Source organism: Piliocolobus tephrosceles, chromosome 1 (genome assembly GCF_002776525.5).
Source record: "Piliocolobus tephrosceles isolate RC106 chromosome 1, ASM277652v3, whole genome shotgun sequence".
Lineage (NCBI taxonomy): Eukaryota > Metazoa > Chordata > Mammalia > Primates > Cercopithecidae > Piliocolobus > Piliocolobus tephrosceles.
This window is the reverse complement of record NC_045434.1, coordinates 82,772,768-82,785,241: the sequence shown is the minus strand read 5'-3', so window position 1 is coordinate 82,785,241 and position 12,474 is coordinate 82,772,768. Positions and strand designations below refer to the sequence as shown.

The window sequence follows — 12,474 nt, the reverse complement described above, 5'->3', positions numbered from 1 at the left end:
CTCATCTGTATAATGGGGACAAAACCTCACAGGTTATAATGAGGATTAAATAGATCAATATATGTAACAATACCTGGTCAATAGTAAGTATGTATTTTGCTGGTTCTTTTTTTTTTTTTAGAGACAGAGTCTCACTCTGTCGCCTGGGCTGGAGTGGGGCAGTCTTGCTCACTGCAACCTCTGCCTCCCAGGTTCAAGCAATTCTCGTGCCCCAGCCTCCCGAGTAGCTGGATTACACGTGTGCGCCACCACACCTGGCTAATTTTTGTATTTTTAGTAGAGGTGGGGTTTCACCACATTGGCCAGACTGGTCTTGAACTCCTGACCTCAGGTGATCCACCTGTCTCAGCCTCCCAAAGTGCTGGGATTACAGGCATGAGCCACCGCACCCGGCCTTGCTGGTTATTAATATGTGTGTAGACATTTTTTGGTCTGAGGGTCCTTTGCTTTCATTAGACTCTCTGAAAGGTGCGTGACCTTAAAAAAGCTTACCTGAATAGGATTTCGGTGAGGGCTCAAGGTAGATACTGACCTAGCACAAACAATAAATCTATTCCTTTGGGTCTTCAGAGGTGATAGTGATATGTTCATTTTTCCCGGGGAGAAGTGCCAGCTGATTGCAAGCCAAGTGGGTATAAACTTGTCAGTTCCAGGCAGTTAGCTGAAACTACTAAAAAAGGCTAGTGGGGTGCGATGACTCATGCTTATAATCCCAGCACTTTAGGAGGGTGAGACAGGAGGAGTGCTTGAGGCCAGGGGTTCGAAATCAGCCTGGGCAACACAGCAAGACCCTGTCTCTACAAAAAATAAAAATCAGCCTGGTGGCATGTGCCTGTAGTCTGAGCTACTCGGGAGGCTGAGGTGGGATGACTGATTGAGCCCAGAAGGTTGAGGCTTCAGTGAGCCTTGATTGCGCCACTGTACTGCAGCCTGGGTGACAGAGTGAGACCCTGTCTCTAAACAAAACAAAACAAAAGTCCTCTTTGTATTAAATTTCAAAATTTCCCCCTTTTGGAGGATAAAAGACAGAAGAGAGGTCTCTGCTGGCACAGAAACCAGCAGCGAGATCACTCTGCCATCCTTTCCCTTGGATCTGTGGGCATGTCTCCTGCTTAGTGTGTTTTCTTATCCAATGGCATCTTTTGCCTCCTTCTCTCCCTGGCCACAGGGATGCGTACCCCACGTGTGAAGTGGTTGATGTCCAGCTGTGCTACAACGTGGCCAAACTGATCTACCTGTGCAAGGAGAGGTGAGTGGCGGGCAGGCTTTGCGAGATGCCCACTCCTTCCTTGCTGGCCTTGCATCCCCCAGCTAGGAGGGGAGGAGGGAAGCCCTGGACTCCTTCTCCCCAGCGACCGATGGTTGAACTGTGGGTGTGGGGGTCTCTGCCACAGGATTCTGAATCTGAAGTTTGTGCCCCTGCTCCCACCCCTACAGAAAGAAGACTGAGAAGAGCCTGACCTATTATACGAACCTGCAGGTGAAGACAGGCCAGCGGACCCTCATCAACCCCAAGCCCTGTGGCCAGTTTTGCTGCTGCGAAGTGCTGGGCTGTGAGTGGGTAAGGGCCCTGCTCCCCGGCTGGGAGCGCAGGCATTGGCTTGGGGGTGCCCCAGACACCTGCATGGGGCCACATCCTCCCAATGGGATGTGTCTTCTGGCAGGAAGACGCCATCTCTTACTATACGCGGATGAAGGACAGGCTGCTGGAGAGGATCACAGAGGAAGAATGCCACGTTCAGGACCAGCCCCTGGGAATGGCCTTTGTCACCTTCCAGGAGAAGTCCATGGCCACCTAGTGAGTGTGGGCACATCCCAGACCCCTTCTTGGATGACTCCCTGTTCCCCTCCAGATAACTCACTGTCCCTCTTGGGCAGAGATGGTACTGCTGACCCACCATCCCTGGGATTTGTCTGTGGTGTTTCCTTCTCCTCCCTCAGCCACCCACACTCACTTTCGGCCAGCCCAGCCCATGTTTGTGTGACAGGTGGTGGGGTTGTGGGCAGCAGCCATGGAGTGGGTGATTCTGGCCCACCCCCTCAAGCTGATGTGGCTTGGTCCCACTGCCGGGCTCTTCCCTGCTGCCCTGGACCCATCCTGTTGGCTTCATGTGCCAGCCTTCCCCCATGGAAGATGGAGGCACCCTCCTTTCAGACATCTGCTCTGGACCACAGATCCTTCTGTCCGTGGCTCCCCACCTTCCCACAAATGCAAAGCTGTGGGGAAGACCCCTGGGGCACGCTGGGGCGCTCACTGCAGTCAGAAGTTCGACCCTGGGGAGTGGCTTTTCACAGTGGCCCTTTGCATGGGATTCTAGGCTCTCATGCCTGTGGTCTCAGTGTCATCTCGCCTTAGGAGCAGCAGGGGGTGGGTTGGGAGAGGGGTGCCGAAAGGAGGTGTCCAGCCACTGCCCCTCCCCCTGCCTTCTCTGCCCCGGGCATTGTGACACTGGGAATGGATTCACACAGGACTTGCTGCCTCCCTGTAGACACTGGGGCAGGAGGAAAGGGGAAGGCATCTGAGGCAGGAGTAGAGGGGCTGCTGGGCTCCTTATGGGAGGTTAAAGGAGGAAAAGCTGTGACCTGTTGAGATGGTGAGGGTCGAGGTAGGAGCCTTGAGGAGGGAAGCTTGGAAACAGGCGGTGTGTAACGTGGTCTATTGCTACACTTGGGCCTGGGGAAAAAGTGACAGAATGAAAAGGTGAGCCACTGGCTTGACGGTAGCATTGATCAGAGCTCCAGCTTAACAGGCAGGGTGGAGGGGGATGGCCCTATGGAAGAGCAGTGTGTTGGGATGTGTTGCCCTCAGTTTCCTTATCTGTAAAATGTGAATAGTACTCCCTTTCTCGCTGGTGGTTACGAGGATTAAACAAAATTCTCCACACAGTGTGCTAGCATGGCGCCTCTTACATAGCATTACTCATAATACACTAATCACAACAAAGCAAAGGTCCTGTGTCACTGCCTGCCACTCCTACTCAGTCCTCACTTGCCGCGGTAACCTGAGTAGCCTGGGCCTGGCTGTTTCTACATTTCCTTGCAGCATCCTGAAAGATTTCAACGCCTGCAAGTGTCAGAGCCTTCAGTGCAAAGGTGAGCCCCAGCCATCCTCCCATAGCAGAGAGCTCTGTACCTCCAAGTGGACAGTCACCTTTGCCGCTGACCCTGAGGACATCTGCTGGTGAGCTCCTAGACCAGCGAGAGGTCTGGGTTCCTGGTGGGAGCTGCCCATCACCTGGAGCACAGGTGTGACCTGGCAGTCAATGGAGATCTCCACACATCTGCAACTCTCTGGGCCGTGATGCTGTGATGTGCTCAGTGTGGCCCAACTGGGGTATCTGCCCAGCCCTTCCCTCCAGTGTTCCTCACTAGCATTCAAGTGCTACCCAGAAGAAATATAATGCCAGCTCTGAATGTAATTTTACATTTCCTAATAGCCATGCTAAAAAGGTAAAAAGAAACAGTTGAAATTAATTTTAATAATTTATCTCACCCAATATATTCAAACTGTTATTTCAACATGCAATCAATTTTTGAAAAATGTGAGATGTTTTACATTCTCTTTTTCACACTTAGTCTTCAAAATCTGGTGTGTATTTTACACTTCCAGCACCTCTCAATTCATACCAGCCACATTTCAAATGCTCAGTAGCCACATGCAGCTTGTGTAGTCTTACTTAGGTCCAGTGTCAGCCTGGAGCTGTGCTGGTGAGCTGAGCTGTGTCCATGGGGCCATGGTGAGCCTCCAGTGCTGTGCTGAGGGTAAGGGCACCCAGCGCAAGACCCAGCGCAGCTGCCTGTCCAGCTCTGCCTCAGCTCCTTGCATAGAATGAGCTTGAGTTGCTCCTCTCTGCTTGGTTCTAGTTCTGCCTTCGACAGTTTTGCTCTTTGGTTCATAGGGCTTCCTAAACTCAGGATTGCTTTGTGGGTCTGTTCTTTGGGATGAGAGACCAGGGCAGGTGCAAGCTATGCCTTTGCTCCTTTGTCCCTGCCTCCCTTGTCCCTACACCCCAGCCATAGCCCCCTTGGGAAGAATGTGTCATTAGTCACAAAGCATTGCAGATGTGTCTAAGAAATGCCATGCTGGGGCTGGGCATGGTGGCTCACACCTGTAATCCTAGCACTTTGAGAGGCTGAGGTGGGGACTGCCTGAGCTTAGGAGTTCAAGACCACTCTGGGTAACATAGTGAAACCCTGTCTTTACTAAAAATACAAAAAAATTAGCTGGGTGTGGTGGCCCATGCCTGTAGTCCCAGCTACATGGGAGACTGAGCAGGAGAATTGCTTGAACCTGGGAGGCAGAGGTTGCAGTGAGCCGAGATCACACCACTGCACTCTAGCCTGGATGACTGAGCGAGACTCTGTCTCTAGAAAAAAAAAAAAAGAAGGCCTTGTTTGGCCTGCTTGGGTGCTCATGCCATCTCTTTGGGTAGGTTTTGGCCCCCACACTCTAGCTGGGGAGCCACATCTGAGAGAATAACCTTTGTTCCCTCTGAGCTCTCGGGGACCTAAGACTTGGCCTTTCTGTAGTTCAAGGTCAGTGCGGAGAACTTGCCCCCAGGCTAGTCTCTTGGTCTGCCTAAATCTGACCTTCTGACCCACCTAAGCCACGAGCACTGGGAGACAAGCCTGGAGACCTGTGTCCCCTCTCCCCTCTGCAGGAAGAACCTCTCTATCCAGGGCCTCCGCTGGTGGCTACAGTGGCTGGGCATCAACTTCATCCTCTTCCTGGGGCTGTTTTTCCTGACCACACCCTCCATCATCCTGTCCACCATGGACAAGTTTAATGTCACCAAACCCATCCATGCGCTGAATGTGAGTAATTGTTCTGCAAAGCCCCTCCCAGGAGAGCTGGTGAGAAGAGGGCTTGGTGGGTGGGGAAGGAATGGGGACGGGAGTGGGGTGTATGCGGGGAACTAAACCAGGGGGTCATGTCGCTCAGCTCACATCCTTGCTTTTAAGCCCTGAGCAGGCATGGCCATGTTTATTTCAATGTCTTTATAGTAATGCCATACACACACACACATTATATATATACACACACACACATGCATACATATATATTTTAATAGACTGTATCTAAATACTCAATGGTGGGGATCCATTTGAGTTGAATGAGGTCTATTCAGTTTGGTAGAATATTAAGCATCCATTAAAAATTGTGTAGATTTTGTGGCACCCATGCAGGGCTCCTGACAGAAGCAGGGATGTACCAGTGAGGCATGTCTATCATGGACACTACCAGGAGGGGCCAGGAAGGAAGGAAAAGAGCTTTGTTGATTGGAGGTGGCAGGATCACAAATTATTTCTTTTACATTTTAGTTGCTAATGACCTTGTTATAAAACTATTCTGGATCACGCCTGTAATCCCAGCACTTTGGGAAGCCAAGGCGGGCAGATCACCCGAGGTCAGGAGTTCAAGATTAGCCTGGCCAACATGGCAAAACCCCGTCTCTACTAAAAAATACAAAAATTAGTCAGGTGTGTTGGTGGGCGCCTGTAATCCCAGACACTCAGGAGGCTGAGGCGGAGAATTGCTTGAACCGGGAGGTGGAGGTTGCAGTGAGCCGAGGTTACACCACTGCACAAGAGCAAAACTCCATCTCAAAAAAACAAAAACAAAAACAAAAACAAAAAAAACAAAAACTATTTATTCTGTATAGGTAATGAATGATTTTCAGAAATCTTAGATGAGTCAATGAGATAACAGCCAAACACTCAACTGGCATTTACTCAAAAAGCTATTGGTTTCTCATGATTAACTTTGCCAAACCATCTCCCTAAATTTTTTTTCTTTTTAAATTTCACTTTGCATTTGGTTACTCATTCTCTGGGAAAGCATACTGGGCAAGAGGGCCTCCTTGTCCTCACTTTGCCATTTCCCCCATCTGATGAATTCTGAACCTCAGTTTTTCATCCAAGAACTGGAGTTAAAACACCTGCCCTATTATACAGGGCGCGAGGCTGTTGTCATGATAATCAATGAGCTGATGTGTGGTTGAAGCTCTTATCTGACTCCATAAATAGTTTAAAACTACCTAAGTATAAATTCAGCAGTTTTGTTTAAGATTTCAAGCAGGTATTATAAACATGCATTCCTTTGCCAATCTTTATTTAATAGAGGGACAGGCCTATTCTTTTGAGGATGGATCTGCTGTTAAGAGCTCCCCTTTGTCTATTTTACATCAGCCACTCCTTATTTCATTGTTTTGTGATTCCAGTGTTGCCTTCTTCAAAGTAAAGGAAGAAGGCCGGGCGCGGTGGCTCAAGCCTGTAATCCCAGCACTTTGGGAGGCCGAGACGGGCGGATCACAAGGTCAGGAGATCGAGACCATCCTGGCTAACACGGTGAAACCCCGTCTCTACTAAAAATACAAAAAACTAGCTGGGCGAGGTGGCGGGCGTCTGTAGTCCCAGCTACTTGGGAGGCTGAGGCAGGAGAATGGCGTAAGCCCAGGAGGCGGAGCTTGCAGTGAGCTGAGATCCGGCCACTGCACTCCAGCCTGGGCAACAGAGCAAGACTCCGTCTCAAAAAAATAATAATAATAAAATAAAATAAAATAAAATAAAATAAAATAAAATAAAATAAAGTAAAGGAAGAATTTAGATATCTGCAGAGCCATTCTGAATATAGAAACTTCCTAGATCGCATATCCCTTGATCTTTTTTTTTTGAGACGGAGTCTCGCTCTGTCGCCCAGGCTGGAGTGCAGTGGCTGGATCTCAGTTCACCACAAGCTCCGCCTCCCGGGTTTACACCATTCTCCTGCCTCAGCCTCCCGAGTAGCTGGGACTACAGGCGCCCGCCACCTCACCTGGCTAGTTTTTTGTATTTTTTAGTAGAGACGGGGTTTCGCCATGTTAGCCAGGATGGTCTCGATCTCCTGACCTCGTGATCCGCCCCTCTCGGCCTCCCAAAGTGCTGGGATTACAGGCTTGAGCCACCGCGCCCGGCCATCCCTTGATCTTTTATCATTAATTTACTCTCATCTAATTAACAGCGTTTTTTTTTTTTTTTTTTAGAAATGGACTTTTATCAAGTCTTTCCAAAGTATCCAACTTAGTTTTCAAAGAAAATTTCTCTCTATTTTTATGTTCATCTAATAAGTGACAGTAATAAGTCAATCAGCTCATGTAATCACAGTAACAAATAGCAGGATTGTGGATACACACAGTAGAGTGCTGATATGCTGCAGCTGGACCAGCGGGAGCTGAGCAGGCAGGGCACCCCCTGCCTGCCCCACGCCCCCAGCCAGGACTCCAGGCCTTCAGTGTTCAGTCTTCCCATGGCATCAGTCATTTGTTTTGTATAGGGAGCAGAGAAGGTTATTTAATCTGTTTAGTCAGATAAGTGGCATTTGCTTGTATGTGAAGTTGCTTTCTTTGCTGTGCTGTGAAGAGGTATACAAATATAAGGTGCTGTTACTGATTATTCAGCCAACATTTATGGACTACCAGCTCTGTACCTGGCACAGTGTTGGTTCTGGGGGTCAGAGATGACAAACTCCTACCCCGGGAGTCCACTGAGCGACCGTGCCAATAGGTCATGGCCTCAGAGCCATGTGGCCCATGGGCCCTGTGACTCTCTCTGCTGTGGACCTGTCTCCTAGAACCCGATCATCAGCCAGTTCTTCCCCACCCTCCTGCTCTGGTCCTTCTCGGCTCTGCTCCCCTCCATTGTCTACTACTCTACACTGCTGGAGTCTCACTGGACCAAGTGAGTACCCGGGATTCCTGAGGCCCTGCCCCTAAGACGTATGTGTCTGACCGCTCCCTTGTCCACACCCTGTCCCCCAGCTGCTCAGCCAATGGGCACATGGCAGGGGCCTCACTGGGGGCACCTGGAGCATCTGGGGGACTATGAGTACTCACCTTTGACTTCCTGCAGGTCGGGGGAAAACCAGATCATGATGACCAAAGTCTACATATTCTTGATCTTCATGGTGCTGATCCTGCCCTCCCTGGGTCTCACCAGGTATCTGCCACCACCTCCTGCTGTAAATTCAGAGTAAGAGTCATATCAGGAGAGCACTGTCCCCAGGAGAATGCAAATGGTTTGGTAGCAGAAGCAAACCTCTAACAATATCTAAGTGTGTCGCAACCTCTTGGCGTGCAGTAGGGCTGGGTCATTGATTCTTCTGGCAATATGATTGTTCTTCTTTAAAAAAGAAAATAACACCATATTGGTCAGGCTGGTCTTGAGCTCCTGACTCAGGTGATCCACCCACCTTGGCCTCCCAAAGTGCTGGGATTACGGGCATGAGACTCCGTCTAAAAAAAACCAAAAAACAAAAAAGAAAGAAAAGAAAAGAAAAAACAGCTTGAAAATTTTGTGGCCAGGCACGGTGGCTTATGCCTGTCATCCTAGCATTTTAGGAGGCCGAGGTGGGCAGATCGCTTGAGTCCAGGAGTTCCAGCCTGGGCAATATGGCGAAACCCCATCTCTACAAAAGAAAAAAGAAAAAGAAACTTACCAAGGAACTTCCACGTAGGGAGGGCCTCATTATGGCTTTGTTTATCTCAAGGAAGGAAGTTTCTGTTAAAGCAGACTGTGACAGGTCATGCTGTAGTAATGCATCGTTGAGAACAAAAGTCAATCTCGAGCTTTGGCCTGTTTTTAGAGCAAAAGAAAATGAAAGCATATGTAGTGACAATATAGAATGCTGGAAATAAACTCTTAGGGGGTTCCTTTGTTTTTCAGTCTAGATTTTTTCTTCCGGTGGCTCTTTGACAAAACTTCCTCGAAGGCTTCCATCAGGTTGGAGTGAGTATTGCCAAGTTGAGTTCTGGAGCTGTGGCTCTGGGTGAGAGTCCCACAGGGGCTGGGGCTGCAGTAGGGTGGGTAGGGGTGCTCGTAGCCTATGCTTCCGAACAGGCATGTTTCTCCCCAGACAGCAGGGCTTGGGGCCTCACCTCTACCCTGCCAGGTTCCTGGTAGACACCGTGGGAGCTGACCCACTTTGTGCTATGCTTGCAGAAATGTGGTTAATTTTTTAGGCCAGAACTCAATTAGCAGCTGTCTCATTCATTCTTTGAAACTTACTGAGCACAAAGTCACATGGGGAGAAGGAATTGCTGGGTCTCAGTGGTGCCAAGGAGTGGGGAAAGGAGAATAATAATTAAACATGGCAACCGGGATGCCTCTGGGCTCTGGGGATTATTTTTGCCAGAATAGAATTAAACTTACTGCCGATGTATCCTTGTTAGTATTTTAAACTTACACCATGCCACTTAATAGTAATAGCTATTGTTTAAGAAGGCACTACGCTAAATGCTTTATGCATCTTTTTCTCACTGAATCTTTACAATGAGCTGTGAGGAAGATACTATTATTCTCTCCATTTTACAGATGAGGAGACTGAGGTTCGGGGATGTTGAATAACTTACCCAAGTCTACCCAGCCAGTTAAGGAACAGAGCTGGGATTCAACCCCAGCCCCTACAGACTATACGTTAGGTCTTAATATAGGCCCAGAGGCTTGGCATTGACTTTCCTAAAAGAATGTGCTTACCTGTAAGGATGGGGTGAGTTATTTTAAATGAGTTCTTGCTGAGTAAGCTGATGAGTTGGGAGCTGGCGGCTATGACAGACACACATACATACAACCAGCAATAGTCTAGGTTGACAGTGACTTTCAGATTGACAAATCCAGTGACCAACTCAATTCTCATCTTATGATCTATCAGCCACATCTGACATATTTATCCGAGCCTTCCTTCTCGAAGCTCTGCCTTGGCTCGCTCATCTCATCTTGGCATCCTCGTCACCCTCCTTGGTGGGTTCTTTACCGTCTCCCCAACTCTAGATTTTGGCTGCCTGAAGGCTCAGCTCCCAGTTCTGGGTCCACATTGCCTCTCTAGGTGGCTTCAGCTGAACCCATGGCTTGCATGCCATGAGACTGCTCCTGAATTAACTTATGCGGACAACATCCACATTTATGCCTCTAGCCTGCACCTCCAGGCTGATAACCCAACTGCCCACCTCAAATTCCAGCTGGAGTTTTACTGGGTACCACGGATGTTACCTGCCCAAACCAGACTCCTGACTTTTACCCTCAAATCTGCTACTCTATAACTTTCCCCATTCCATATTGTTTTTCTAACTGTTTTGGCAAGAAACCTCAAAGTTCACCTTGTTTCCTTTCTATCCCTCCCATGCCATACCCAGCCTATCAGCAAATCCTGACAGCTCTCTCTCTAAAGTAGATCCAGAATCCCTCCATATCTCACCACCTCCAACACAACTGCCCTCGCCCCACATGGGGATCACACAGCGGCTATCTGCGTAGTCTTCCTGACCCCATCGGAACAGATCCCTTGCCCTGGGTCTGCCCCCAGCCCCTTTCAGCCTTGTTTTCTGCCTTCCCCCAGCCCACTGCTGTCCAGCCCCACCTGCCCTTTTGTTCTTCCTGGATGTGCAGCAGATGAGGGCATCCTCAGGCATCTTATATGTTGTTCCCTTTTCCTGGAATCCTGTCTTCCCAGGTTTTGGGATGACTTGCTCCTTCATTTCTTCACATCTCTGCACGAATATCACCTTGTTAGAAAGGCTCCTTCAACCCTTGTATAACATAGGAACCCTCCCTGCTTTATTTTCCTCTAGGACTCACCACCCCCTGCATATGGAATATTTGTTTGTTTGCTTCTTTGTGCCCCCAGCTAGAATGTGAATTTCAAGAGAGTGGGGGCAGGGGCTTTGTTCTGTTCTCAATGTCTGGAAAGGTACTTGGCACACAGATGTGTTCTCCAAGTATGTGCTGAATGAAGGGAAGACTATACAGCCCTCCCAGGGGCTTTCTGCTCCTGCCCAGCCTAGGAGCCCCTCCTCTCCCTCCAAGAGCGGCTCTCAGCTCACAGACCTGGGTCCCGGTTTCCCCAGGTGTGTCTTCCTGCCTGACCAGGGCGCCTTCTTTGTGAACTACGTCATTGCCTCGGCCTTCATCGGCAATGGCATGGAGCTGCTGCGGCTGCCAGGCCTCATCCTCTACACCTTCCGCATGATCATGGCCAAGACGGCTGCCGACCGCAGGAATGTCAAGCAGGTACCATCCCCTGGGCCCAGGGCTGTGCCTCTGACTCCCTCCCATGTCCCCCTTCACTGACCCGAGGGCCTCTCACCCCCACTACCCCCGCTAATGGGTAGCATTTACCCGACTACCCACTAATGCAGGCACTGGGCTAAGTGCTTCTCAAACCCGGGCCCAGGCAGGCGTGGTCTCCTCCAGCCTCCTCTCTAGCTCACAGGCTGGAGGAGAGAGTTTGGGACTCTGGCATTTGAAACAGTTTGATCACACACATACATACCTACAACTCAAACCAACAGACTCTTCTTCCGTGGGTGCCCATTTGCATAAATTCTTAGCCAAACCCCAGATGTCAAAGGCATTTTTGGCTTATGGCATTTATTCCAGGATTCCCTGAACCGGAGGGTGTGGGATTCTCTTTTCTTCTCCTCTGCCATGGCGGGCACTGTGCGAGGAAAGTGGGAGAAGTGCTGCATTCCTTCATTTCATTCTCAGCCCCTTATGAGCCGGGCACTGCTAGTATCCCGATTTCACAAAGGCACGAACTAAGCTGGCCCAGGATCCCCTGCTAGAAGGGCTGGAGTCACGAGGAGTCACTCTACACCTCTTCCCCGACCACCTCTTCTCTCCAGGGGCTCATACGCCTGTTGGGTGGACAGGATTGGAATGAAGGGAGCACTAGCAAACATGCATCACCGTGCCTCAGGAGGGCTGGGTGCGCTGAGTGAAGCAGGGCAGGCTGGGAGGGATGGGAAGGACCTTGGGAGGCGGGGAGCCACGCATCTCCTATTTCCAAAGTCCTCTACCCCGCTCTCCCCTCACCACTTGGAGAGCACAAAAGGGTGTTTGAGGTGGAACAAGTCCATGAGCTCCTCACCACCTCCTTCTCCCAGAACCAGGCCTTCCAGTACGAGTTTGGAGCCATGTATGCGTGGATGCTGTGTGTCTTCACTGTCATCATGGCCTACAGCATCACCTGTCCCATCATTGCGCCATTTGGTGAGTGGCCCTGGAGCCTCTCCCAGGGTACGTGGATGGCTGATTGCCCAAGCCTCTCGGGGACAGCTATCACCAGGTTGTGCCCAGGTTGGAGTTCCCAAAACCACAGCCACAAGAGCCACAAGCTGCCAAAGACCCACGTGACACCAAATTTCACTCATTTCTTTCTTTTTTTGTTTTGAGACAGGGTCTCTTGCTGATGCCCAGGCTGGAGTGGCATGATCTTGGCTCACTGCAACCCCCACCTCCTGGGCTCAAGCCATCCTCCCACCTCAGCCTCCTGAGTAGCTGGGATTACAGGTGCCCACCACCACGCCTGCCTAATTTTTTGTATTTTTAGCAGAGACGGAGTTTCACCATGTTGGCCAGGCTGATCTTGAACTCCTGACCTCAGGCGATCCACCCGCCTCAGCCTCCCAAAGTGCTGGGATTACAGATATGAGCCACTGTGTC

The 12,474-nt window shown here is 50.0% G+C and overlaps 1 protein-coding gene across 5 annotated transcripts in view; it reads left to right on the top strand.

Annotated features, from left to right (window-relative positions):
* Positions 1 to 12,474, top strand: part of TMEM63A (transmembrane protein 63A) — a 37,887-nt gene that overhangs the window by 19,116 nt on the left and 6,297 nt on the right. For all 5 annotated transcript variants that reach the window (XM_023203643.2, XM_023203641.2, XM_023203642.2 and 2 more), the window contains 10 exons: positions 1,169 to 1,249; positions 1,438 to 1,561; positions 1,665 to 1,798; positions 3,044 to 3,181; positions 4,662 to 4,815; positions 7,610 to 7,716; positions 7,888 to 7,974; positions 8,701 to 8,763; positions 10,878 to 11,040; positions 11,916 to 12,021. In XM_023203643.2, the coding sequence (XP_023059411.1) occupies positions 1,169 to 1,249; positions 1,438 to 1,561; positions 1,665 to 1,798; positions 3,044 to 3,181; positions 4,662 to 4,815; positions 7,610 to 7,716; positions 7,888 to 7,974; positions 8,701 to 8,763; positions 10,878 to 11,040; positions 11,916 to 12,021 (1,157 nt within the window). The remainder of the gene's footprint in view (positions 1 to 1,168; positions 1,250 to 1,437; positions 1,562 to 1,664; positions 1,799 to 3,043; positions 3,182 to 4,661; positions 4,816 to 7,609; positions 7,717 to 7,887; positions 7,975 to 8,700; positions 8,764 to 10,877; positions 11,041 to 11,915; positions 12,022 to 12,474) is intronic.